The 27,510-nt window shown below is 41.9% G+C and overlaps 1 protein-coding gene and 1 long non-coding RNA gene across 4 annotated transcripts; one reads left to right on the forward strand and one right to left on the reverse strand.

Annotated features, from left to right (window-relative positions):
* Window positions 1–97: 97 nt before the first annotated feature.
* LOC136786719 (uncharacterized) lies at window positions 98–25,685 on the forward strand. Its single transcript, XR_010826143.1, has 3 exons — window positions 98–811; window positions 1,698–1,928; window positions 25,566–25,685. It is a non-coding gene; the product is annotated as an uncharacterized lncRNA (long non-coding RNA).
* Window positions 4,584–24,564, reverse strand: LAYN (layilin). 3 transcript variants are annotated; one of them, XM_066981088.1, is made up of 8 exons: window positions 22,154–24,564; window positions 21,475–21,534; window positions 11,661–11,958; window positions 10,149–10,306; window positions 9,832–9,870; window positions 9,383–9,466; window positions 8,554–8,656; window positions 4,584–7,920 (listed from the first exon to the last, which is right to left on the reverse strand). In XM_066981088.1, exons 1-8 carry the CDS (start codon window positions 22,209–22,211, stop codon window positions 7,566–7,568), a joined length of 1,155 nt encoding a protein of 384 aa, XP_066837189.1. In that variant the 5' UTR covers window positions 22,212–24,564; the 3' UTR covers window positions 4,584–7,565. The 3 variants fall into 3 exon arrangements, with proteins under 3 accessions (XP_066837189.1, XP_047919564.2, XP_047919565.2); XM_048063607.2 differs by lacking the exons at window positions 21,475–21,534; window positions 22,154–24,564 and adding exons at window positions 13,103–13,126; window positions 14,010–14,414; XM_048063608.2 differs by lacking the exons at window positions 21,475–21,534; window positions 22,154–24,564 and adding an exon at window positions 14,010–14,430.
* Window positions 25,686–27,510: the final 1,825 nt, after the last annotated feature.

Below are 27,510 nucleotides of genomic sequence, written 5' to 3' on the forward strand. Positions count from 1 at the left end.
TCACGGCCCGCGTCAGCCCGGGCGCGGCGTCGCCGTGGCAACCGCGGTCAAAATGGCGGCGGGTGGGGAACTGGGGGGGGAAAAGGGGGAATGGGGGAATCTGGCGTCGCTTGGTGGCCCTCCTGCAGTGTGCTTCACCAGAGCCCTGCTGCTGTGTGCAGTCACCGTGTTGTCACCCCCCCAAATAAGCCCTGGCGGTGACTAAGCGGGGTTAGTCAGCCATCCACCCTTCTCGGTGATGGATGGGTACGTGAGCAAGCTCCCCGTAATCCTGCGTGCACGGAGCATGATGCAATCCCGAGCTGCTGCTTGTGAAACTTCCCCCCTGCTCACCTACCTGGCAACGCCTCGTGTCGGTTCCAGAAATCCCAAACACCAACCGATCAATCATTCCGGCACGAGGCAAGCGCACGATGTTAAAAGTAGCTTTTTCTTCTAAATCCCTACGTTGTGCTGCTCTGTACCAGGCGAAAAGGGGCTGACAGAAGAACAAAACGTTGCCTGGTACTCGTTCTCAGTCACATACATATCTATACAAAATTGTAGTAGTCAAAAATTAACTTTATTGCTGCCCGCTTTTATCCATGTAAAACTTCACAACATCGGTCCAGTATCAATTATAAATTATTTTTCATTTGCAATAGAAAACTTTCTTTGCAGAAACTTTCTCGTGCCGCACAGCATAATGTCATTTCTGGCCCGAAAATTCAGGTTGCAAAAGCATTTCTTCATGCCGCTGCTGGAGGAACGGCAGTCACAAAACCACTCTTTGTACAGAGCCACTGATGGCTTTTGCTGTGTTTCAAAGAAGGTAATTCAAGTGCTCATCAGAACAAAATATTTTTTTTTTTCTTGGACAAAATAAGAAGAGCACGTCCAGGCAATTTTCAACAGCCCAATGACACCAACTGCGGAGCACACTTGCCCTCTAGTGGCCGCCGCTTCTGCCACATAACACTGCAGCTATGGTGCTCTACTGAACAGATGTCAGAGATCAGAAAATTACCTTTTCCTGACCCAGGTAGCTCATTAGAACAAAAGCACTGCAGACAGCCAAGCGAAGGAACGCACACTTCTCTGCCCAGTAAGATTTTATAGTACAAGGGAAAAAAAACACGATAAAGGCTTGAGATAAATCTCCCGTGGGGATTAGGCACATAACCCAACACTATCCTTTAAAGGTAACTTTAAATTTTCTTAGCTGGTTTATCCTTAGTGTGATTTTAGGAGTGGATTTCAGCAGTGAGACTGAGAGTTTAACAGAATAGGTTTAAACAGAGAAGCAGTTTCCTTGTATATCCTGCTAAGGCTGTTTCATGGGAGATTTTCCTTTTATCAGGATTAAACGTGTAAACGCAATTCACATTCTTTCAGACCCACCTCTGGCAGGCACAGGAATGATGCCACCTAGATGCTTTTAATTTCTTGTTTTCCTTTGTGCACAAAGTTACGTGCCTAACAGAGGTTAGAGTGGCCTGTGGTATACGGAAACAAAGCCAGGTTAAGAACCAGCACTGCCATCGATACCTGAAGTGGAGGATTAGATATGTGCATTCTTACTTTCACCTAATTCCAGTTCAGTCACTGGGTGGCATCACTTCTGTCAGAGTCTGTAACCTTGGGCCACCTTTCCCATCTGCAGAATGGGGATAAGACACAATGCTGAGGGGTGCTAAAGTATTCCGTTTTCTCTCTAGGGCCAAACTGGTACAAGACATTGTTCATCAGCAATGAAAACTCCAGTGCGTTAGAATGCTGAATAACCTCCACGGTGACTCAGTGGAAAAGCCATTTCTTGGTGCTTAAAATAAGCATAAGAATGCTTCACCATCAGTAAGACATGTTCCAGGCAAACAAACTGCTGCGAGAATGTCATGTGCATGTTGAAGATTTTAAAAGAAGAGAAATCAGGGAGACAGACTTCTCGGGTAAGTTACAAGTGCTGGAGTACCCAGCAGCTGATCTTTAAAGCTTTCTTGTTTTGTATTTTAATTTTGGTGTCAATTTTCCTTGGTACCAATACCGGGTTGTGTAGGGGATTAAGCCACTGACAATAATAAGAGTTGCATTCAAGGAACTGCAGTTTATTACAAGCTGCTTCGTAACAGATTAGGGCAAAATTGTTCCAGATGGGAAAAGTAAAGCCGGCCAGAAAAGTTTATGGCACCATGTAAAGCAGAGAGGAAATTTCTCCCTACGATAACTCAAAAGCTATGCAGTTTCCAAGTACGAAAGCACAATTTCTCAAGAAGTTACTATGAATGCATTTCAAAAAGAGGCAAATATTACAGTTACCTCAATTCATCAAATTTTAGAGGCACTGGCAAGAGCTGATTTTTTGGGAATGTTAAGTTTTGCATATCTTTCACTCCCTAGCCATCTCTTTCCACAAGATCTGTTTTGTGGTACAATCTGGCCACAGTTGTGTAGAAAACAATATCCCCAGAGAAACAGCAACGGGACATGGGTATTTCAAAGAATTTCAATTACCCTCATTTCAAAAATAATTTAAATTTTGTTTCTTATCACAATAGGCTGTTCTGCACAGGAGACAGATTTTTTTTTTTTTTTTTTTTACAATGAATTCAGATAGGAGGGAAAACACTTGTACTTCTGCTTACCTTTCTAATCTCAAAATCAGACAAGATCCTTGAGGGGAGACGAGTAGTGACTGTGGTTGGACACCATGGACATGAACTTGCAGCCCAACACAATTTAAACAATAAAAACCCTCTGAAATGCAAGCTGCATGCACAAAGCAAGGAAAGGACATAAATAGCCTTACTCGGCCCCATTACTAATAAAACACTAATTTGGGTCACTTGTACATGACTTAATACCTACTTAATCTATCTCTGCAGTGAAGTAGCTGGCCTGACTTCAGAGACACTGAGCACATGCAGCTGAGTTTGCCTGACTTCGATAAGTCAGCAGCTCAAAGACTAGGGCACACACTTAGTTGCCAAAATAAGGCTTTACATGTTTACACACCTAAGCTCCAACATCTGGCTTGAGCTTTTTTCTCTCATTTCCTGTTTTTCAATGCCTAAAAGATGCTTAGAGCCTGCCAAAAGGGGGGAGGGGTGGGGAGAGACAAAACACCAAGGCTGCTGGACTAGAAGTGGATACACACTCAATTGCTTAATAAAAAACACTGGTTACTGCTTTAGAAAACCTGAAGATTGGTAGCACCCGGCAACTCCCTTCACCAGGATTTTGGTGCTCAGGAGGCATGGTTAACTGGGTATCATTTTCAAAACATTCAGAAGACTTTCTTTTTGAAGAATTACTTCTTTGTTTCAAGGCTTGATGCTGTACTGCTGCCTGCTGAAGGAGCAGCTTCAGATTGGCACACACCCCGTTACACTGCAGGTACGCAGAAAAAGTGTTGTGCACAAAACCCTTGCCTATAACATTCAGGAAGTGGGAGAAGCAGTTGTGGCAAATGACCGAAATATTTCCACGCTTGCAATACACAGCAATAGCACACAGCCCCAAAAATGTCTTCCTGAGTATTTATATTGGCAGAGCATGCTCACAGCCACGTCCTGCACTCAGTTCTGCTGTTGTTTCAGTCCCGCAAAACACTTTCTGCCAAAGCTTTTGGCACATCTTCGCTTCCTGGTGGCCTATGCAAATCGGTTTTGCTTCATTTTCCTATTTATTTATTTCCATGCAACGAAGAACAAACTTTGAATGAACTCTGTCAAGAGCTAAAATCATTTCAGATGCTTCATGGACTTGTTTGTACGCAAAACCGCGCTCTCAAAGTTGGGAATATTCACCTGCAGAGCAATAGGTGAATAGCATTTGTGTTCCTGCTTGGCATGCTTTATTTGCTTGGTCATTCTCCCTCCATTACCTGGTCTCTAATGAAAGAAAACAAACAAACAAGAGACTGATCCAAAACCTAGAGTTTAGGAAGTCCTTGGAATTTCCTGATGTAAAGCAAGGCAAAGCAGCTACAAAGTTTTATGATCTGAGCTATGTATTCTGAATAGTTTTGGCCTCAGTAGCCATTTCATAGCATCAAGACTGCCTCAACCTGCTCCTTTCTTTTAGCTCTGCATTGCATCCTTTATGCCCCCAGACATAACTCACCCAGTAGAAGCCTGGCACCTCACCACATCATATTTACTGTCCATCACTGTGTACACAAGGTATCCCAGACAAGGGAAATAGTCTTAATTAAAACATTCAACCAGAAAAAAAAAAAAAAAGATTAATGGAAATCTGTTCTTGCCCCACTGTTGCAGGCTCTTAAATAGGTGTGTTCGGTTGAGAAATGACCAAGAGTTACATGACAGTCTTCACGATTGCTTAAGACCCTAGTCAGTAAATCTGAACTAAAGATTTAACAGGGCTATAAAGCTTGAACAGGGCTATAAAGCTTGAAAATTTCCCTTGGCTGTTTAAATCATAACACTAAGGATAAACTTCAGTGACTAATAGTTCTTACTGCAGTAAATACTGTGTTCAGAAGTTGTGTGTTTGATATCTATAGACAAAAGTTTTGTTGAAAAGTTGGTAATTGCAACCAGTACTGAATAGCAGATTTATTTAAAAAAATAAATCTAGATAGGTAAATGGGAATTTACTATTTTTATTTGGCTTGTGAAAAGGTTGAACATGATCCAACAGAATAAAAACATTACTTGCTATACACAGGGTCAGGTACAAGAACTGTTCAACCAAACCATGTCTTTAATCCAAAGTTTTTTAATACATAATGACTTAGTCCAGACACGCTTCAAAATTGCTCCACAGATCTGCTGGACAAGAAAATTAAAATTCTGGCAATTACAAGGCCCTATTACTGTAGTCTCCAAATCAGTTTGGAGTCACTCATTTTCCAATTCCAAGCATTCCTGGAAGTCTGTGAAATGCTGTTATTTTCATTTTCCGTATAGGACCGAGACACTGGGTGGCTAAGATCAGACATAGTATAGAAGTGAATCCAAGTGGCCCCAAATACATCAGAGCATCCTAACTGCTTTTTCTTCAATGCAGATGTCCAGCTTCCCAGTGTTTGACATGGTTCTGCGTGACACTCCCACTTCTCTCTCAGTCCAATGGGATACACTCAAATAAAAACACCAGTTAAGAAACAGCTCCATTGCTGGAGTAATTGAAAATAGAATAAGTGCAGACAAAGCAAAATGAGCTGCTTTACTCAAAGCTGAACATATTTGCCTTCAGAATACATTAAAGATGTATGAAACAGCTGAGACATCAGAACAGACAGAACAGAAATGTTAATGGCGTAACCTCACAAAGCTTTCTACACACACAGCTATGAGCATGCAAAGATTTCCAGCAAGAATCTGTGCAGCTCTGAATGCAAGCCTCCAAGCATATTCCTGACTTCGGTATTAACAGCTGGACTCAATTCACATTAGAAACTCAGACTAGGTTTGCACTTACAAAAAAATAATTATCCAGAGACCATACTGCTATCAGTATATCATGGCCGCTGACTTGGCCTCAAAGTCTGCAGAACTTGTGCTCCAAACCCCACGCATTCATTTAGCCCCAGTGTGTTCAGGTAAGGACAAACCTCTTTAAAAAGCAGAAGAGCAAAACAACACTGTGTTGCCTGTCTACAGCCTGAAGCAACTGGGGAGCACAGGAATGGACTGTGCCTTTTTGTTTCAGTGCCGGAGTCTTGTATTTGTATTTTCAGTTTTGCAAGCCTCATACTGACATCAAACATCTTACAGAAAATAGTCCTTTATGCAACTACTGTGCTTGTTTGATACATCTGAATTCCCTTCCCATTCTTTCCAAAAGCCTTGAAAATTGCACGTACTTCCAGCTTTCCACGGGCTAACTTTTACAGTGGCATTCAGCTAGAGCAAGCCCATACCCAGTAGCACATGGGATTTTGCCTTGAATATATTCAGCTCAGTGCACTGAGTTGAATCTATGTTTTTATCCAAGCTCCTACTTTGCTGCACTGACAAATGACTTTGCCACAGGAGTTAGCTGCAAGTTCCTATGGAGATTGTTGTAATAAGGCCTTACTTCTGAGACACAAACATTGATCTGACCATGTCTCGTGAACAAAACACGTCAGAAAGACATCACCAAAAACAAGTTAATTATGACCCCAGATTTGTCAGCACTGCTCCTTAACCCCCATTCACAGCCTTTCTTCTCAAACATATACAGTGATGCTCTTTACTACGTGGCATCACAAATTACAAGCCTGTATGGGAGATGCTGGTATGTCTTCTTCCTAATGCATTGAAGATTAATATTTTATTTGAAAATTTTTGAACTTTTTTCCGGAAAATTCTCATTTCATTCATCACCTGAATTTATATTTAGTTATATGACAGCTATACCCTCTCATCATTCATTTCTACTCCTTTAAATGTTTGGAAAATAGATATCTAATGTGGCTTCAAAACAATGCCTTGAAAACTATGTTAAAATATCATTCCTTCTCCCACTTCACGTGGGAATTTCATGAACCATCTCCTCAGTACCTCCCCTTGATACTTTTTTAATCTACATACTGGAATACATGAAGCCCCTGTAAATAGACAACAGCTTACTATAACTGATTAGCACCATACTGTAGTTTGCCTGACAAAATACTACTTTTAATCCAGTTTCTTATGCTCACTTACCTCTTGAAAAACTATCTCTATGGAAATTAACATCAGGATGTCAGTCTTTGGGGAATTCAGTATAGGTCTCAGGCCCAAGGAGGAAAAAAACCCTCCAACTGGCTATTCCTTCCACAAGAAAGGAACTGCTATTTGTCACTTAGGTCAAATTAGCACCTCTCTGGACAGCTAAGTAGGCTGCAGTAGTTTCCAATAGCAATTTCCAAGACCGGAAAGCTTTGGAGTACACCATTCTCTTCCTTCAGCTTTGGAGTGAAGTCCCCTGTTGCTTGCTTTGCAATTCCTTTTTCCAGGATAAGCAAGGGGACACTTAGCCTTGCACTTACTGAGACTCTTTAAAAACCAGCTTAAAGGTGCAAGTAACACCGTTCTGTACTACGACTCATACACGCTACCTTGGCAGTAAGAACTAGGAGGGAAAGGAGTAAAAAGCACAGTACTCTCCTAGTGAAGTGCCTGCCAGCGTCACAGGGAAGCCACACAGCTGGGACAGGCTGGCGTAGGAAAAATGACCACCCTGCAACCACGGCAGCTTCCTTTGGGACGCCAAGGATAAAAGAAAGTGTGCCCAGTGATTGACTTTTGACTTTCAGTGCCTCTGAAGATGAGCGGGTCAGTTTAAATAAATAGGTATTTTGTATTGTTTATCAAGGACATTAATACTTTCTTCTTTGGAGTGCAAGAAGTAATCAAGACTTGAGCTACGGCTGGGGCAAAATGGGGGTTTGATGCAGAGCAAGATATATAAATACTTTCCAGTTTAGATCTTTAAAACCCATATTCTTTCAGAGAAAAAGAAGAATACAGGGATGATGCAAACCTGCATACCTCCCATATGCTATCTTTCAAACAAGTGCATGGGGAGGGCAGGTTAACTTGCGTTGACATTTCACTTTGTCATCCACATTTCAGGCTTTTTTGTCCATTTCCTTAATATCCATAAATCTCATTCTCCACCCAGGCTGATTCCTTGCTCCTCCCCACACGATCTCCACACAGTTCATAGATATCATTGGTCACAAAGCCACTTTCAGTACTAGCCAATGTCACAAAGCCGCTCGACGTATTCATTGCCACATCATCATAATCCCTGGAGAGGCTGTCGAGCACCTTCTCTTCTTGTGTGCGGAAGGAAGAATTCTTAATGTCAGGCCTGGTTCCAGCCAGATCTGCTTCAGATTGCTTCTTGATTACTTTGTAAATCTCCAGATTTGGACTGTTCCTCCTGTGGTTAGAGAGCCAGGCATCTTCCTCCTTTGGGCTTGCTTCCATTTGTTCCCGTCTCCTGAAGGATGGAGGAAAGAGGACAAGTCTAACATGTTCTTTTACAGAGGCAAACAAAACTATACCACACCTCTCTTAAAATAATCTAAAGATGACCCTTGAGGAAAGCTGACATTCAAAGCCTGGACCCAGGATGACATTTACTACTTAGGAGTTCCAGGTGCGTTGGCACACTGAGAGCTCAAAGCTGACACCCCCAACACCACAGCCACCATCCCCACCAAAGGTACTATGCGCCCAGGGAAAAGCAAGAAGAAATTGATCGATATCATTTGCTCCAACCACACATCCTCTTATTTCTATTAGGTTTTCACTTTTGAAGGGGATCTTCTGATATTGAAAATCTCTTCTTTAATAAAGAAGCTTAAATGCTAACCCTTCAAAATCACTTTGTTTTACATTATTCCCTAACTGCTGTCTATCTGTGAATAGAATAAAATAACACTTCTTTTATTATTATTTATTTAAAATGTTATTCGTAAGTAACTTGGCCTGGAGAATCCATGCTACTTTTTAAAAACTTGACTGAAAACAGTCAGCTCCAGAGCACCTTACAGAAGTCTGTAGCTAGCTGTAAAATTATTGTCAGGACAAGATATCACAGGTTCACTTATTACAGAACAACGTCACTTGCCTCTTTGCAAAAATCCAAAAACAGAAGATGGCTGTAATGACCATCAGGAGAAGCAGCACAGGAATGCTGGGAATGAGGATGTAGGCAAGACTCTGAACAGGTTCTGGGGTAAAAATGAGATTCCAGCTTTTATTCACTTCTAGTTGCATTTAACATGCACAGAACTACATAGAAAAATTAAGTTACACAAGGCAGCACCATCACACCTCAATGGATTTCTAGTGTTGTTCATGATCTAGCATTATCTACACCCTTGCAAAGCCAGCAACTCCAATAGACTGATCATCTTGTAGCACAGGTTAAAAGAATATAAGCTCAAACCCGCACGATGAGAAACCAACCCTTACTCTGTCTCACTGTGACAAGGCAACAGCAGTGCGAGTTAGGGATATGCTGTCTTCTGAAAACTTACAAAGCAGAAGTTTTCAGAGAGTGGAGTGTTGTGATCTGTGAATTTGTAGGAGTAAGTCAGTGTGGTAAGAAAGAATAGGAAGATTTTAATAGTTAATAATAAGCTTACTAACAAAATATTAAAAATTCTGAACTTCAAGAGTGATTCAATAAATTTAAAGTATCTTCTTCAGACCTTAGGTACTTTGCTGTAGACTGGGAACGTTTTGGTAGTCAAAGCAATTGTTAAAGGTTTGTACTGGAAGAGAGTTGCAGGAAGGTGTCCCTGCCCCCCTTGAGATGCAGTTGCCTAAATTCAGACTTCTACATTTAAGGTCTAACACTTCAAATTAAAGTGCTGAGTGTTCGCAGCCACATGTGAGATGTGGCCCTGCAGAGTTACAGAGAGGACAGGCCAGGTGTTGAATGAGCAGCATACCTTTGGCTTCTTTAACTGTTACATTGGCATCTTTCTTATGGTGCTCTTCTGGGAATACCGGATTGAAGGGCTCTGTTGTGACATCTGGAAAGAAGCATCTTAGTTAATATTGCAGGTGTTATTTGCAAGAGCTTAAGAAACATAAAAGATGAGGGTGAGAGAGGATGGGAGAGACTGCCAGCTGCCGAGAGGTGTAAGGTCTACTGGTGCTCTTCTGCTGAGCTTTCTGCAGCGCGTCCAGCAGCCCCGGGTACTGCACCACCAGCAGGACCGCGCTTCTGCAGGCTGGGTTACAGAACAGTTGGAGGGACATGCCGACTGCAAGGATGCCTCTTGCCCATGGAGCATGCAGTCTGTGAGGGTCCTTGACAATGAACGTTAACAAAGGATTTCTACTGAAAGACAGTATAGTGTTAAGAAAAGCCCTAAAGCAAGTATCTGTAACTGACCTCTTGGAGAGTTCTCTTTTGGAGCAGTTGTTGGCTTCTCTAGAAGAAAAAAGATAAGTTTCTTTGTAAGTTTGTGTAGGGAGACCAAGTGTACAGAATATTGTCCAAGCAAGCACCCTTTTTATGTTCTCTCCCTCTCTGTTCCCATTTGAAATCTCAAATATTTTATAAAAATCTCAGAATTCATAAGTCACAAGGCAAGTACCTACAGATATTAGATACTGAGATTGTTTTTACGTCAATACCACAATCTCCTCATACCTCCTTTTGGGGACTGGGAGCAGGTTGTTTTTTAAAGCTACAGAATGACTCATTACCAAGAGAATATTTGCAAATGAAGTTATTTTTCATGTTGCATCTGTCGTCATTCCATTGAAACATGTAAGGACCTCCAACACCTGGTGGGGCAGATGGCTGGTGGTACATCACAACACAGATTTCACTCCCACAGGATGGCTCATCTACATACCAGTTCCTAAGAAAACACAACAAACATATCAAGTAAGACCTGAAATCACTTTCCATGATACTGCAGAAGCCCTGCGAGGCTGAGGAAAGCTCAGAACTTTGACTTTCGGTGCACACTGTCAAAATAATTTTACTTTCTGGCCTCAGTGCCCAATGCCTACAAAATTGACATGCATTTAAAAAGAAAATGAAATAGGTAAGACAGAATCTGTTCTTTTCTAATTAGGAAACTGCTAACAGAAAAAGAAACCTTTTTGAAAGATAGGTTGTAATAAACTTCACCACTGGAAAACTTGGAAGGCCTTTCCACACGGGATGTAGGAAGTAGGCTTCACTATCTAACACTCTATAATATAATCATTACTGAAAAGGCATTTTATGCATCTCTAAGAAGCACTTCTAAGATTATATATCCTCATTTTGAAAAATGTTCAATACCCACTAATTTTGGAACAAGCAATATTCTGCATGCCAAGCACTTCTTGGAAGCTGATCCTATACCGTAGAAATACTTCCAGATATACCAAGGTCTTCAACATGAGGGAAAAATCACACGTGTTAAAGCAATAACGTTTCAATCATCATATTCCTGTACTCCCTTTCCTCCCAACACAACCCTACCACCACCCCACTTCCCCTTGTCAAGACAACACATCTTTTCCTTGGCTCAGTTATTGAGTTTTATTCAGTTCTGTCCAGAGCAACTAAAATCGCTTATGGGTTCCCACAGCAGTTAGGTGACAAGTTGCTATAAAATATTTAATAACATTTGGGTTATTTCATTAAATTCATGGTTCAGTGACTAAATGCAGCATGAAATTCACGATGATTAGTGAACATTGTATAGGTACATTGTTTTTCATGACCAATTACAGGTTCAATGGTAAACATCTACCAGGCAAAATTCTTGAGCCTGAAGTTTACTGTAGAGCTGGCACATCGTTGCTAAGGCTTTCCTCAACCCACCAATATTTAGAGCAGATTCTTTTCTATTTCGATACCACAACGGCAGACCTTCCGCGCCTGGATTAAAGAGTATCTTTTGTCTAGAAAACTGTGATTTATGCTTGAAATCAAACTTAGCAGAACTTTTGAGGCTAAACACATTGTGGTTCAATGACGAAAAGAAGTGTGCAAGCAGTGAGAACAACTCCAGCAAACCTGGATTTATTATCAAATCATCTGGACAGGATGAACCGCTCTCTGGAGATACGACCACTCTTCAGTGACTACAGTAGGAACACATGACAACTGGGACAAAATCACTTGATTCTTTTGAAAGAACCCTTTCTGATTGCTAAAGGCAAGTGACAATCCCTGACCAAGATATTGCCCAGTCAGTCGCACTCCCCGGTACCTACCGGAACTTGGATGAGCTGCCATCCGTCCAGCCATAGAGGTTCTGACAGTCCGTGCTGTTGTCTACCTCTGCCTTTTTCCTCCTAAGCCCTATCCAAAAATCTCCATCAGAAGCTACGAGACTCTCAATAAATTTTTGAATCAGTCCTTGCTCTGCTTCTGTTTCAATACTGACTAAGTGTCCACCATCAGCTCTGCAGGCAAGGTGCGCTTCTTCGTAGGTGACCCTGCGTGAAGCATCATGAAAATAAACTGTTTTGTAGCACGGTCGCTGCGTTCCACCCCGGCAAACTGTCTGTCCTGCAAAAATGGAAAGAAACCCATTACAGAAACCATACCTGCTAATACCGAAAGCGGACACTAATGCTTTTATTCAGTTGAGCTTTGTGCTTTGTGACTGGTCATATGGAGAACACAACAGAGGTAAAAAGCCTCTTCTATTATTGGAATGGCAAATGGCATCTTCAGACTTTTCTTTCTGGATGTAGCTGTTTTGGTCATTCTACACAGCAGCGCTCATGTCCTGCACACCTCAATTTCCCTATGACTTTTCTGCAGTTTGAAGACTCCAGGATTTCCTTACAAAGAAGTAACGTTGCAGAGAGCAAGCTGACCTATGCAGCTTTTTAAAAAGACTTCCTTTACAAGAGTTCAAGGATGCGTCTCCCTCTCTAACCCCCCCCCCAAAAAGGGGCTTTAAATGGTTAAGATTAGAGACCCGCTTCTACATGCGGACATAATAATCATTTAGCTTCCGGGCTCTAATAGTTTCATGGAGCGTACCGCAGTGTATCAAGGTGCATTCAGGCAGTCCGATTTGTAGGCAGTGCTCTGCTTTGCAGTGTTACTGACTGCCCAGTGCCTGTTTCATACTGTCGTACACCAAGGACTCTCATGCATGAAGCTGCACGGCTTATGTTGATTATAAGGAAAGTAAAGATCAAAGTGAAAAGATACATAATCTAAAAATTATACACTTCTGTTTCTCAACAGAAGAGTCCCAATATTTAGGCTACGGAAACAAACAGTTTTGTTTTGCTTAGTAAATATTTATTTTCAAACACACCACAGACACAATCTGCTAACCTCCATGCTTTTACAGAAGAAAACCATTTAGTGATTACAAGAGAAAAGCAACATTTATCATGTACTCAAGAACATGCACGGACAGGTCATTATAAACCCGTCCCCAGGATTTATGCTGGCTTTTCTTTACTCTTCAGTGTCCTACCACGGCTACTCTGAGACTGGAAGTTCCAACACCTTTCAAAGTGGAGCTTTTAAGCAGTTAAGTACTCGCAGAGTCTGCTAACATCTTACACAGAAATTAAAACTGGCTGTATTGCAAAAACAGTATTTAAAAACGTATCTTTAGGCAGAACCTGTGTTTCTTTTGGTCATTTAACGCTCATGCATGCTCGGTGAAAAAGGCAAGAAACCTTACCTCTTCTGAGGGACGCGTCCACTGCTATTGTGAAAGCCAGAAGGAAAGTAGAGATGGCACAACGTTACTACAAATCTGCAGCAAGCCTCTAGAAATAGTGTCACAAACTACACTTGGGCTCTTTTCTGATACACGAGCACTTTTTTTCCATTAACTGGCAGAACATCTGTGTTTTATTAGCCAAACTCGCCATTGCTTTCAAATAAGGAAAAAATTCATGCAGTTGATCACCGTCCAGACTTCATTGCTAGTTAACTTTCCAAACACAGATTAGGTAACAGAACAACTGCATACGCAGCCCTAACCAGTGCTAGAAGGGTCCCTCACATTTTCCCCTTACCTCCTCGTTGCTAACATGGGATCTGCCTCCACTCCTGCTGGCTTCAGGACTGGGGAAGCCTCAGTTACATCAAAAGCAAGAGCTCGTGGAAGGAAAAATACATCGCCAGCCCCGGAGCTCGCTGCCCCACAAGTCCTGCTGCAGCCACGGGCATGGCAGAATTAACAACAGAGTATTTCTGGGTATGAGGAGAGTCGCTTTATGCGGGACTAAGGGAGCATCTCGGTGCTGACAGCAGCCAGGCTTTGGGCTTCCCCCAGTCCCGTGCTCTGCAGGCAGCTGACACCGCCCGGGGGGAACCCAGCCCAGAACGCTGCTGGTCACCCCGAGCTGCCACCCTGAGAGGCGACCAAGCTACAGGCGACGTTACAGTGCCGAGAAACGAGACGACCTAGCAGAGGAGCAGGCACACAGCCCAGCGCAGGGCAAACCCCCGGGGTGCGGAGCCCTCCCCGGGCAGAACGGGCAGGCTCGGGGAGGGGGGTGTGGGGGGGTACAGCTCCGTGCCGGGGAGCACCCACCCGCCCCCTGCCCCTTGTCGCCCCCTGCCCCTTACCCCTGCCTTACCGCCGGGCAGCCGGGCCCCCGCCGCCCAGCCCAGCGCCGCCAAGCCCAGCGCCGCGGCCGCCAGCATCGCCCCGGCTCCCCGCAGCGCCCGGCCGCGGCTGGGGCAGGGGTGGGACGGGGAGGAGCCTTCTTCTCCTCCTCCTCCTCCTCCTCCTCCTCCTCCCGGGCTCGCAGCTCTCCCCTTCCAGCCGCCCGGCCCCCGGCAAGGTGTGCGCGGCGCTGGCACCTCCACCCGCGGCAGCAGCTCCCCCTGCAGCCCCTCCGCGGGCCGCCCTTCAGGCACCGTCTCAAGACCGAAAACGGGAGGGAAGTTGGCTTCCAGCAGCGGCTGGTAACTGCTGAGCCGGCGTTTCCCCCGCCTGGTTCCTGCTGGCGAGGAAGCCAGCTCTTCTTTCCGGCATCCCTGGCTCTCTCCAGCTGAAGCTGTGCAGAGGAGCCTTCTGCAGGCTGCGGGAAGGGGGAGAGCAGCGAGGCGACACAAAACAGGAGCTGCAAGGGCTACAGTTTCCTCTCAGATACTCACGTCAATATTTTAAGAATTTAATCGTTTTATAAAAATTCCAACCTATACCAGCTCTTCATAATACAGCTGGAGAAGCTATTTCTGAAATCAGTACCTTAAACAGAAAAAGATCCTTTAAAAAGCTGTGAAGACATTCCACTCCAGGTCACCAGGAGTCGGAAAGTTCCTGGGTATGAACTAAGGCCATGGCTTTGCAGTCTGTCATGTCTAAAACACAGAGCGATAGTTATCTAGGGCATCCTTTTTGCATTTCCAAAATCCTTGGTGATCACAGTCAGTTTAGTAAATGCCCAAGCACTTCAGTGACTTTACAAATCAGAGCAATTTTACTGATTTACGGGGAAGAACTGAGCAGCTGAACTGGCAGTAGCCTGGGCTTAAGACTGAACTCACGCCTTTACCAGCCAAGGCTTCATTATCTTAAAGCTCTGCCAGTCCATGAGGTCTTTGAAGAATGCTTAGCACAAAGGACATCCTGTTTAGAGAGCTTTTTTCTTGTTTCACAGAAAGTAACAAAGTAATCAAAGTAATCACAAATAATTAGTGTTCCTAGAGACTAAAAACCTCACTTTATTTACAGCTGCAGGTATTGCCGTAACAAAGCTTAAGCCCCCGGCTCATCATTTTAGAAGTCTATCCTTTTTCTAGCATATATGCATACTAAATTCATTGGAAAACATTTCTGTAATGGCTCTGAAGGAAAAAACCACATTGGAATATATCCATGTCAAGTAATGGCAGCATTATAAACATGTTTTCTTGAATTAATGGTAAACATTCTGCCATGTGGCATCAGTCTCTTCTAGTCTCTCCCACATCAAGAGCAGAACTGGGGAACGCAGTACCATAGAACCCCGAAGTGATCACCAAAGATCTCGCTCTCTTCAGCAGGAAAGCGCAGTAGCTGACAGAAGCCTCTTTGATCTATTTATTGAAAGAGGTCAACTCCAACCACTCGAACACTATGGACACTTGATAACGAAGCTTGCTGTGTTTATTGTGCAATCCTAACGCTATTACTAGCCACAGACTCTTCCTTTTGACCCGTTTTCTACTTTTAAAGAATGATTTTGCAACAAAGGTAAAACAGTTGCTCTCCATTTATAATTTTGGAGAACTGAGCACACAAAATGAATATATTCAATATAACAACCTTTCAGGTCATAGAAGCAAACATTTTGAAAGCTGACTAGTAAAGTACGTGAGACTTCAAAGCCCACAAGTCAAAAATCCCAGAACCACTCAAGTCCATGGAAAACAAGTCTAGGGGATGTTTATTATACCACTCCCTTGAATTACCTTAGGCAGCAGCTTGGACAAGGACTCTGAAGATTGACAAGCACCTATTTGCATACATTGTTTACTGCTGTAGTGCCAACAGAGAAACTTGAGGACAAACAGCACTGCCCAAGCCACTACCACCACATTAGGACCTAACAGTTTAGTAAGTAAAGCAATTAAGCATTTATTTTAACTTCAGCAAAACAAAGAAAATGATGGATAGGTTGCTGCAAGCCTCTACACAGCCTTTGTCTGTCATGCCACGTCTCAGTATGAGCAACTAGAAATGTAGTCAAATTAGAAATGTACATGGCTTGAAGTCCAGAGCAACACGGTTCCGATAAGATATTTTTTCTGAAGCAGAGAAATATTTCATTGTCTTCATCAGAGTTTAGCTGAACTATTTGAGGGCCTTTACTGCTGCTTGATCCTGATGGTCTGCTTCAAACACCTTCTGCCTGCTGGAAATAACAGAACCTGGTCAGAAAGTAATCTGTTGATGAGAAAAGTGCAGCTAATGTACAACAAGGAATAGTGCAAGATAGCTGCCAGGGTGCAGAGCTCTTTAACCCATTCTGTGTCATAATGTCACATCCTTATATGTGTATGTCTAAACAGGGATGCCTTGTAAATGCCTAACTAGGTGTAGAAAACAAATTTACAGAACACAAGTTCAGAGAATCCACGCAAAGGAATACCCATATAAATACCAAAACTTACAGAGAAGTCTGTTAAGAAAAATCGAGCTAACAGAAAAACCACATTCCATCAGGTGCACTACTGCACAGCATTCATATCCCATTCTGAAACTTCTCTTGTCAAACTGAGGAGTTCTATTAAAAATATAAGCACAAGAAAACGCAGTACCCAATCCTCACATTCAGAAGACTGCTCTGAAGATTTCACAGCTTTGATGGAACTTGACCGCCAGAAGTTTGACAGTACTGCTGGTGAGAGTTCCCAAACACTGATGGAAAAAAGAGGGCTAGGAGGAAATCAGCTAGCAAGAAGCTGAGGTTTTTGCCACATACTTAAATAAGTGGTGAGGCACATACTACTAGTTTCTCATAGGCAGAAAAAGAAGTAAGTCTAGACAAAGGGGAAATAGACAGTTGATGTACAAAGGCAACGGGAACAGCCTACTGTAAGCAGTTCTGCCTCCTTCATTCGTTGTACAAATTAGTGCAGTTGAACCTGAACGATCACATCCTCCCAAACAGCTACAATGGCACAGCACCCTGAATCTGAGCCAGAGGACCACAGCAGGCAAAACCTTCTCTGACCTGTACCAAAACAATACCAAATTTGACTTGTCAGACATGCTCGCACAAGACAATAAATACAGGCCTAAGAATATCACAGCCTCACTTTGCAGCCCTCAGTACTTTCTATACTCAGGTTGGATGAAAACCTTTTGACACACATCTTACATTTATGTGAGTTTATCACTATCGATATATAGTTTACTGGACTTTTTAAAACTATTCCAATATTATTCAAAATAGGGTTGCAGTTTATATGTTTCAGTATAGAGGTGCCTTGTACTAGCTTAATGCCTTTCTCCACAGAAATGTTTTTTCTTTTTCTAAGGACATATAACTTTACATTGATAGACCTGTATCCACTTGAGAGGATTAATTAAATTGTACATTTCAAGCAATACAAATTCAGTAGAAAATCCCCAAGCTGCTAGTTAAACAAAGCTAAAAAAGCCAAACCACTGAATGACTTAGGCAATTTCCCCTGCACACTAGAAAAGAAGAAATCAGTATTTCTATTTTTAAACACTTGGAAAGTGAAGGTCTATGAAAATACATGCACAAATCATGAGCCTGCTGAAATCAGGAATGGGACAAGAAATGACAAAAGAGAAGCTACCGAACGAAGAAAGAAACAGGAAGAGTGTATTTTCTGTGAAACATTTTGACAAATGTAGCTCTTCTAGAAATCATATTTTCTCAGCCATTCATTGAGTTGCCTCTGGAAACAGGAATCATCCTGGTCAATACAGGCTATAAATCTCTGACAAGACATTAGTAAAATTGGTATGATCATATTTCCCAGTAATGAGTGCTAACAGACCATTACAAAAATACAATTATTCTAATTAAATACAGCAATAATCAATACCCTGTGCTCTGGGTGAATTTGCTTCAGTAAATAGTGATGCTTATTTTCCAAACATTAAAACGTTTAAATGAAAAAAAAATATAACAGGATAATAAGCCAGAGTAGCTTTCTTCACAGGCCATAAGCTGCTATCTAAAACCCGAACTTCAAGCCTACCCATACAAATAAGTATCACTTAGGTAAACAGCTCCAACACCTATCCTCGGCACAGGTTCAAGACAGCTTAGGCTTTCTTTAGTACATATCCTATGATGGTTGGAAGGATTCTGTATGGATGTTCCCTTTTGCCTACTCCCACAGCTGCTCACCTCAGCAGACATTGACCTTCAGCCTTTTCACCTGTTCCAGATACTTCTATTTTTCCTTTATAGCTAGCTCCAGAGGTAATAGTCTTGCTAAGAATTAATTCCGTCTAATGCCCAGTGTTTTCCTGAGGCATTTGCTTTCAAAATGAATTGCTGTCAGTCATTCCTCAGCTTTCATATCCATATGGTAAGTTGGAAGGAAGATGTAAGCTGCAGATTCATTGCTTAGTCTTTAAGTTGTGGATATTCAATGACACCACCTTGCTTTAACTGGTGCCAGTGTGAGAAAAATGGCCTCACTTATATTATATAAATGCCATTCATTAAAAGGAAGAAATTGCTAAATCAAGGGCTGTGAGGTACCTTGTCAGCATTTTCAAAGATGAGATGGTTTTTAGGAATAAAGAGCAACTTCATAAAAAAAAGAAGCTACACTTTTTAAACACTTACCACTGTACACATGGGTCATAGCCCAACACCCAAATGCATATTTAGAACTGATTTCACAGGTCCCACCTGACTGACCCAACTATAGATAGGGCAGTAAAGGCAGAAGTAACTGCCTCAACTTCACAGTTCAGAGTGTGAAGTATTAGTGATAAAATGTGAAAAGAAACAACTAGCCAGTAGTAAAAAAAAAGAAACCACTAACCCTGCCCATCTGAAATTGAGAAGCAACTTGTTAAGACCAGTTAAACCACCCTTTAATCTGAAACAGAGATCCCTTTTATGAAGACAACATAAAGGGAAAGCAACTACAACACTGGCAGCAGACAAAACATGCCGTTGTAGTTCTGCTGGGGCAGTTTTCCAATCCGTCTCACTCCCAGACTAACAGTAACAGCAGATGACCTTAAACTTGAGTTTCTGCTTGCACAGTACCCACCTGACAGTTGCAGGGATCCTGTTTATTTTAACAGATAGTTTTTGACACTGGAAAATAACAGTATTTACATCATCCAGGAGGCCACAGGCAAGTGCCAGAAAGGAAACTGTCTGACCTAACATAAACAGATTGTCAGCAACCTCAGGCCTAATGTTTGCTGGAAGTTAAAAGAATCTTTCACCACCTGGTTTAGCAACTGTCACACCTACATCACTGGCCTCAAACAATTCGTGCATTAAGGCTGACTTTCCATGTTCCAGATCCTTTCCAGACTCATCTCCCACAGCATGATGTGATGATGTAACATGCTGTTATGGTGATCTTTCTTTGGATCTATAGCTGGGAAATAAACAAGGCAACTTGTTTATTAAAATGTGCAAAGTATAACCAAAGAAAGCATCCATACAGCGTGTCAGCAACTGACAAGGTCGCGCTCATGCTTTTTCTCATTCAGACAAGATACGCACTGGAAATAAACAGGCTTTATGATATTTCCTGACCCTTTCAAAAATATAGAAGCCACTGACAACTGATCTTTTTCCTGACTTTCTGCATTTGAACCAGAATAGCAAAATTGAACTCTTCATGACTTTAAAAAAAATGTCTAAGCTTCCACTTCCTTCCTCAACCTCTATCTAAAAATAAATGGAACACATATAAAGAGTAAAGAAGTACAGAACAATAGCAGTAGTCGGCCTTTCAGCCTTCCCATTTCTAAGTTTTGTCGTAACAGATATTAATACAGGATAAAACAGACATTTTCAAAATAGTAAGAGTAATTCAAACAGAGCATCTTTTCTCCCCAAATAAATCCTGACTATTTAGATAGAGGAAAACTTATTTTTGAGTATTTTCATTACCTTACTTCATCAGCTTTGATCTTTGGTTTATGTGGATGAGAAATCAGTTCTTTCTAAAAAGAAAAAGACTCAGTGATTATCACTAGCTCATTCTAAACTTACTGCTTATCTTGGAAGACAGCTTTGTATAAACACTGAAATAAAAGATGATTCTAGCAATAGTATGGGAGGTTTTTATGTGCTAATATAGTACCTGAGTAATCAGGAATAAAAAATTTGTATGAGTTACTCTGTCAGAAGAAGAGAGTCTCATGTTCTGTTTCAGGCCTAGCTTTAATGCATGGAATTTGGATAAAGCAGATATACTTGGTTCAGCATTTTAATGAACTTTGAGAAGAGGAAGTACTTAATATTTACCAATTTAAAAGCTTAAATGAAAAAAAGAGTGCTTTTACATCCAAAATGAAGACGTCATTTCTGGAAGTATCCTTTGAAATCTTGTTTTCCAAGTTACTTTTCAAATCACTACACTTATCATCTTAAAAATTTCAGTTCTACTCTCTTCTATCAAGTGTAATTAAATTGTATTAATCAGGATATGTAGTTTCTTCAAAAGAACAGATGTTTAACCTTATATGGGGCAAAACCTCATCTATCTCTGCTTTGTATCTTGTGAATTACAACTGAAAGAAAGGATTGCCTAATATAATACAGACCTCTTATTCTTGAATTTTCTTTTCCTGATAAACATCCGTCCATGTCACAGAAAAACATTATAAATCAGTAAATCTAGTGTTCACTACTGATAATAATAATAAATATCCCTAATTGGAGTTCTTCTTTTTATGCTCAAATTTGGTTTAAGAAAGCTTTTTAGGGAGCAGAGCATGCCAAACCTACAGCCAGTTTTATAGCTCTATTGTAAACTGAGTTTTAGTGTTTCAGTGGAAAAAAGCTTGAGACAACAATGAAAAACAATCTAAGCAACTACATTTACAATGAACAGTCTGTAAATATTCTTTTGGCAAATTAAACTAAAAAAAAATAGCCACTTAAACATAACTGCATTAAAGATGGTGTAATTTAAATAGCCAAAGTCCTTTCATTATGCATCTATAAGGAATCCAGGGCCTTCAACAAGAAATGCTGGCAGTCCCTTTCCTCGCCACTATTCTGACAGCACTAGTCACTGCTTCTGCTGCATTTCTCAGTCCCACGTTGTTCTAACTTTCAAGAGCCAGCATTTTTCATACGTGCCTTGTTTCCTATTGCTTCCTACTGCCTGGCCTAACACCTTCATAACGACACAGCTTACAGGATCCTCCTTGCTTAGGCAGTTTGTAAAATGTAGCCAACTTTTCTTTATGCTTAATCAGTTCAAACTGAGGTGCTTATGCTATGCAAGACTGCTGTCACGGTACACCTTGCAACACCCCATAAACCCTCACACATTGAATCATGGTCCTTGCAACGCTGTCCATCTTGTAAGGATGCACAGACCTTGAGATGCATCTAGAGCATAATCAGAAGAAAAACTTACTGCAATCCTTTCTTCTCTCTGTTTCCTCAGCAAAGCTAGTATATCTTCTCTTTTCTTGGCCTGAAAAGAAATATCTACTACAATGATTTCAGAAAAATGAATTAAAATCTTGTGCTACTTAACTTCATTGTAAACTCGAAAATCCTTATCAAAGCTAAGAACTAGTGTGAGCATCTTGAGGTTATAAGATTGGGGTAATTCAAGGACTTCCATCTGCATAATGACTCATTACCAAACCTTTTTCATCTGAGAAGTGCAACCAGAGATAGCCTGTCTTCACTATGCAGTTTTGGATTAAGCCAGCCTCTGATATCTTGTAGAAGTGATTTAAAATGGCGATAATTTTTAACATTTAATGATTCCTTTCAATCAATGGTCCAGGTTCTCCTCTCTTCAAGAAAAGCACACATCCCAGAACTTGTTAAAGCTCCTCTCTTTATACAGTTAAAGGAAAGAATGAATTTCTAAGGAACAATGCTTCAGTTCCTACTGAGAGTTTTTTAGCATTCTGATTCCCAGACGTTTGAGCACACCCATACATTTTTCTTCATGGAAGTGAACACCTTCCAGATACAGTGAGACATTCCTGTTGAAGCCGAGTAGAAGTATATTACGGCATTTTCAGAAATTCCTAGTAAAACGTTATGACACACTCCAAGAAAGAGTTGGACATGCCTACCCTTTAACTCAGGAAAGAAACAAGAGCCCAGGGCTGAGCTTAAATGAGCTCTTGCCATGGGTGAAGGAGATCCCAAGGGAGGCTGCTCAGGGCCATTAAGGGCTATCAGTGCCCTCAGGACCCTGCTGAGCACACCCAAAACACCTCATGATAAAATGAGCTGGTAGAGCATTACCTTAGCACTTGCTAACTAAAGACAGGCAAATAAGACCAATATCAAAAGAAGTGGCCAGAGTAGATAACCATCTAGTAATAATACACAGATCTATTCAGATAAGTTAGGCGTTCCTATTTTAAATGGATTAAACTGATCACTCAGATTTGCAGGGTTTATAGTTTTGAAATATCTTTGTTAATCATGAAGTACCCTGTAAAGCCTGTGAGAATTAAACTGCAGAGTAGCCCAGTGAAATGAATGTTCTAAAAGACAACAGCTATTTTGCCATGTGCTTCAGTCCTATTTCAGATGAAATTAGCTAATTAAAATAAGCATTTCTAATAAAAAAATTGCTGTCAGTTTGTAAAATAAGAGTGTTAACGCAGCAAACTTTTCCTTCTAAAAAACTCTGACCCTGTTCTACTGTGGAGACAAAATTCACTTCCTGGACCCACACAACAGGGTTTCCAGGTTTTGCTCACCTAGGGGCCATGCTGCAGGAACAGAATGTCTGAATCAAGTCCGAAATCTGGATTTGAACAGTAAATGACACTTATGACTGATAATAATGTGTACATTATTCTTATTTCATTCAGTGCATTAATTTTCATTTTCTTAGAATATTTGAGTCTTATAGCATGTCCTGTAGTTCTAGAAAGTAATTTACTTACTGAAATTAATCAGCCATCCGTGTAGCTGCCAGATGCCCAAAGCTGCAAAACCTTGCTATCATCTATTGTTACTGAATTAAAAAAAAAAAAAATGAACGGAAGAATCAGGGAACTGTTGCTAGCTTTAGCCAGAATTTAGAAAGAAGGCTAATTGATTATAATGGATGAGATGCATTATGGTGTTATTAATTAGAAAAGGAGGATTGCTGAGTTGCAGGAAAGACTTGCAGACCTCAGCGCCTTTCTGCACCTCTTGCAGATTGCTCTCATCTGGCCTGCTTCCCAAATATAGGCTAGAGGCTTTTCAGTAAAAATGTGGAACATTTTGCTAAAATGAAAAAAATGTAGTGTCATTACAGAGTCAGGCTGGCAACGTTATCACATATTTAATACTAGTTGTCTTAGTTTCCACTACTTATGTGAATTGTACTCATGATATATATGTGGAACATCAATTCATGATTTAGATTAATGGTGACTTCAGGAAAAGTTTTTATCTACAGACTACATCAGTGCCTTGAAAGCAAGCACAACCGTTGTCTGCATCTTACGGCAAAGCAGTAGGAGAAACCTGAAGCTCTATATACACAGTCCAACCTCACTGTTTTGGAGGAGATGAACATCAAAGATCTGGATACCATGTCACTTATTTTGCTTTTTGTCATAGTCAATTTAATGCTTGGGCAAATTTTTAAACGTGAATCCTGCTAATCTGGTGTAAATGGAGAGTGTGTTTTATGAACACAAATATCTACAAGAACCAATAACTAAAGTGCTGACTGGGTGGTACCATGGCAGATTGATGTTTGCTTTTGTAAAACCCCACTGAATTCAGCAGCAATCTGTGCAGCCCAGAAGGGTCCAGCCTGAAAGGCTCTACGGTATCCCAGTTGCGCCTTCATTTGGAAAGGCAATGTCATCTAGAAACTCAATTTTGATGTTACTTGCTAAAATCTACAGATTGCTCTGCAGCTGAGTAGTTTCTACAAAACTTGTAATGGCTTGGTCAAACAGCTCATGAATTATGCCTCTAAAAATATCACCTAAACCTGTCCCTGAGTGACAGGCCAAGGCAGAAGCAGTCCTATGGAAGGTGATTTAATAACCACTCACTACCAAGTTTCCCGCATCTCACACTCAATGAACTCTTGGCGCTAGCTGCTGCTGGGCACAGAGTAATGGAGAAGATCTATTAATAACTAAGGCGACTAAGAAATTAACCTAAACTGTGAGCTGTGCTTCAATGTCTGTATGCCAGGATTTTTTGTGTGAAAGTGCATGCAGCAGTAGATTCTGCCCCCCCCACCCCAAATTATCCACTTTTGGATCTGGGAACTCTCAATCGGCTTCTTTTAGATATTAAATCAGAACAGACATTATGTGCTTACTATGAAGAAATTAACTATAGAGCCTACTCCTTTCAGCCCTGTCCCAAGGAAACTTATTCCCAACTGGGAATAAGTTTAAGCTAAACATCAAAAAACGGGCTACATCATGCAAACCTAACTGTGGGCCAGGTCCAGGCAGTTTTTATTACTGTCCATAATTGCATTTCCAAAATTCCAGAATTCCACCAAATGGCATACGAAGAGTGAACGGGAATATTTATGAGAAAAGAGTTGCGGTTAGTGGCTCTTACCTGCTGAAGATATTTTTCTTTTACTTCAGTTTTCTCCGCATTTTGAGCTTCTGAGATTCTCTCTTTCTCACTGTTTTCCTCACTTTCTAAATAAGGCAAATGAGAGGCAAATGACCAAGTGCTCCTGCTACCACTGTCCTTTGCAGAGGGCAACTGAACTGTAGCAGACCTTGGGGCTGTTCAGAAAGTGAGTGTCTGGATCCCCAGACAGTAGGTATCAGCTGAAATATCTGTCAAGCAGGAGCTGTGGCTCTTCTGTCATCCACAGCTTATTGGCGTGACTTATTCATTCCTCCGAGATTAATTCCTCACAGAAATTTAGGCTACGTAGGTTTCACGAGCTGGGGGGTAGCCATACTTACTGTGAGGAAGCAGCTGGCCCTGGAGAGCAGTACTTCCCTCTGGAAAGAAAAAGGACATTAAGGGCACTTGGGAAGGTGGTGGGCGGTGGTGCAAGGAGGGTAAGGGACCCTCAGGAAGGTTTTGGGGATCCTGAGGTGGGCATGGGGCCCTAGGGTAGGTGTATGGGGTAGGGTGTGTGTGTGTAGGGCTGGAACGGGCACAGACACAGGGGATGGGGGCTGCAGTCATGGGGCTGGGTCCCCTCATGGGGCTGGGTCCCCTCATGGGGCTGGGTCCCCTCATGGGTCCCCTCACAGGGCCAGGTCCCATCAAGGGGCAAGGTTCCTCGATGGGGCCATGTCCCCTTATGGGGCAGGCCCCCCTCAGGGGAAGGTTTCCCTCACGTCGAAGGGTCGCAGGGCCTAGAGAGGACTCGAGCGGCGGCGGGAGCGTGGCTGAGTTCCAGAAGATACGGGCATGTTCCACATCAGCTGGGCTCGAGCCAGCAAAGATGAGGGGCCCATCAGGTGGTGTGGGGCACTGCCCTGGCTCTGTGCCCATGGCACCGCTTGGGACTGCAGCCTGCTGTCTCCTCTCCATAAGGTGGCCGTCACCAGCTCGACCTGCCCACTCCAGGCCTGTGGCCCCAAGGAAGCAAGAGGACGGCTGGACCCTGGTGCTGCCCACGCTGCTGACACGTTCCTGTCACCGTCACCTGCTGCGGTAGGTACCCGTCACCCTTCTGCTGGGGACCTTCCCTTTTCACAGGCACCTGGGTGGCAGGAGGGGACACTGCAGCCATCTCAGGGGGATGCAGCAGCACAGATGTGCCCAGGGAGCCTGGGTCCAGCTGTGTGATACACCGCCTGTCGCAGTAAGCATGGAACACCAGAAGGCTGACAGCTTCGCACATCTCATTTCAAGTCTCTTCAGGCCATCTTTCACTTACACCTAGATACAGGCCCCTGTGGGACAGGGATTACCTGCCACCACACTCCCAGTTCATCGGCCTCAGGTAGCCAGTTGCCCTCAAACCTGGTGGTCTCAAAACATTCCATTAAAGTATTTTTTTCCCAGGATGCTTACTGCAGGCTACTGAATTTCTGTTTTAAAAACTTTATTTGCAAACATCAGGTGAAGTCATAACTTCCTTCTGTATTTCTGTGGCTGATGTTATTAAAGCTCTTATGTAAAAAGGGAACGTGGAACTGGAAGTCAGTAAACTTACAAGTCCCTTCTGTGGGACTGTCCTTTCAGCCTGCACTTGTAGAATGTCTAGCATAGAGCGATCCGCTGACTAAAACAACATTTGTTTTCATAAAAAAATCGCAAAGCTGAATTTTATTTATTCAGCAAGAGTAAATGGAAGTGAATTTTGGCAACAGTGGCCTTAGGCAAGTGTAAGGCTGAGATGAGTACAATCAGAACTGGAGCTGATGTCTACAAATTTTAGGAAGAATAAAACTTCCAATTTGCTATCATGTTTTTTGAGTGTTCTGTGGGCAAAACAATTGTGAATGGAATGTAACATGCATTCAGGAGCGTATAAACAGTTATGCAACACTGGCTCGATAAATGCACTGACCTCTCTTCCATGTGTGACAGGCGGTCCAGCACATTGCGCTCGTTTAATTTCACTGCTCTGCCTGTCTATTAGACCGATGCTTCTTAGATGCTTCTTCAAAGAGGTCAGCCTGCCTGCCTTCTGTAGTCAAACTTCCTGTGCGTCTGATTTCCATTGAGATATCTTCCAAGCCTTTTTACCTGGCTGTGTGGTTAGTGATTGTTACTTTTGGCAATCAGCTAACTACACTGCCTAGTAACTAGGCTGATCTAAGAGACAGTTCCCTTCCAATTCAAACTTTTATGAAGACTGATTTTTTTGTTAAAAAACAAACAAAGAAACAAAACCCACAAAACCTATTATAGCAGGTTCTAACACTACGAAGTCTGTATTTTTTCTATTATTAAAACTGTTGGACATTAAGCAAAGTGATCATAGTAAAAAACGGTTATAGCATTCAGGGAGTTTAATCATTGCTTAGAAACCCCTTAACTTACTAGCTTGTTAAATAAGACATGAAAGCTAAATGAGAATTACTGGAAATAAAGCTGTAAACAAATAAACATTCTTAATATTTTTGCACTAGGAATGAAGATGTTGTAAGGCACGCAGCTTTCTGTAGTGAGGCTGTAGCAGGGAATCCTGTGCATTGTTTTGATGGCAGTGAATTTAGTGATTGTGAAGCAATGGATACAATCAGCTAACTACACTGCCTGCAAACCAAGCACCACTCTTGTGATGGTGTCATGGCATTCAAACCTGGAAAAAAAGAAAGCACTTTGATCATTTATATTAACTTACTCTATCTCATGACATGTCCTTATAGCAACAATCAATTGATAATAATGGAAAACATTGGTCATACCATCCTTAGTATTATTCCACTAAATCCTGAGTCATTATATCACAAATTAATTATTCTTAATAATTAAAAAGTGCAGTGGATGCATTACAAAGATCACGCCAGGAATGCAAACAATGAAA

Source organism: Anser cygnoides, chromosome 21, assembly GCF_040182565.1.
Source record: "Anser cygnoides isolate HZ-2024a breed goose chromosome 21, Taihu_goose_T2T_genome, whole genome shotgun sequence".
NCBI lineage: Eukaryota > Metazoa > Chordata > Aves > Anseriformes > Anatidae > Anser > Anser cygnoides.

Coding starts and splice junctions, on each gene's coding strand:
- LAYN (XM_066981088.1), bottom strand. CDS start 22,211: ATGGCAAGAGCTCATTTAAGCTCAGCCCTGGGCTCTTGTTTCTTTCCT. Junction 21,535..22,153: donor TTTCTTTCCTGAGTTAAAGG/GTAGGCATGTCC, acceptor ATTTCTTTTCAG/GCCAAGAAAAGAGAAGATAT. Junction 9,871..10,148: donor CATTTGCAAATATTCTCTTG/GTAATGAGTCAT, acceptor TTTTTCTTCTAG/AGAAGCCAACAACTGCTCCA.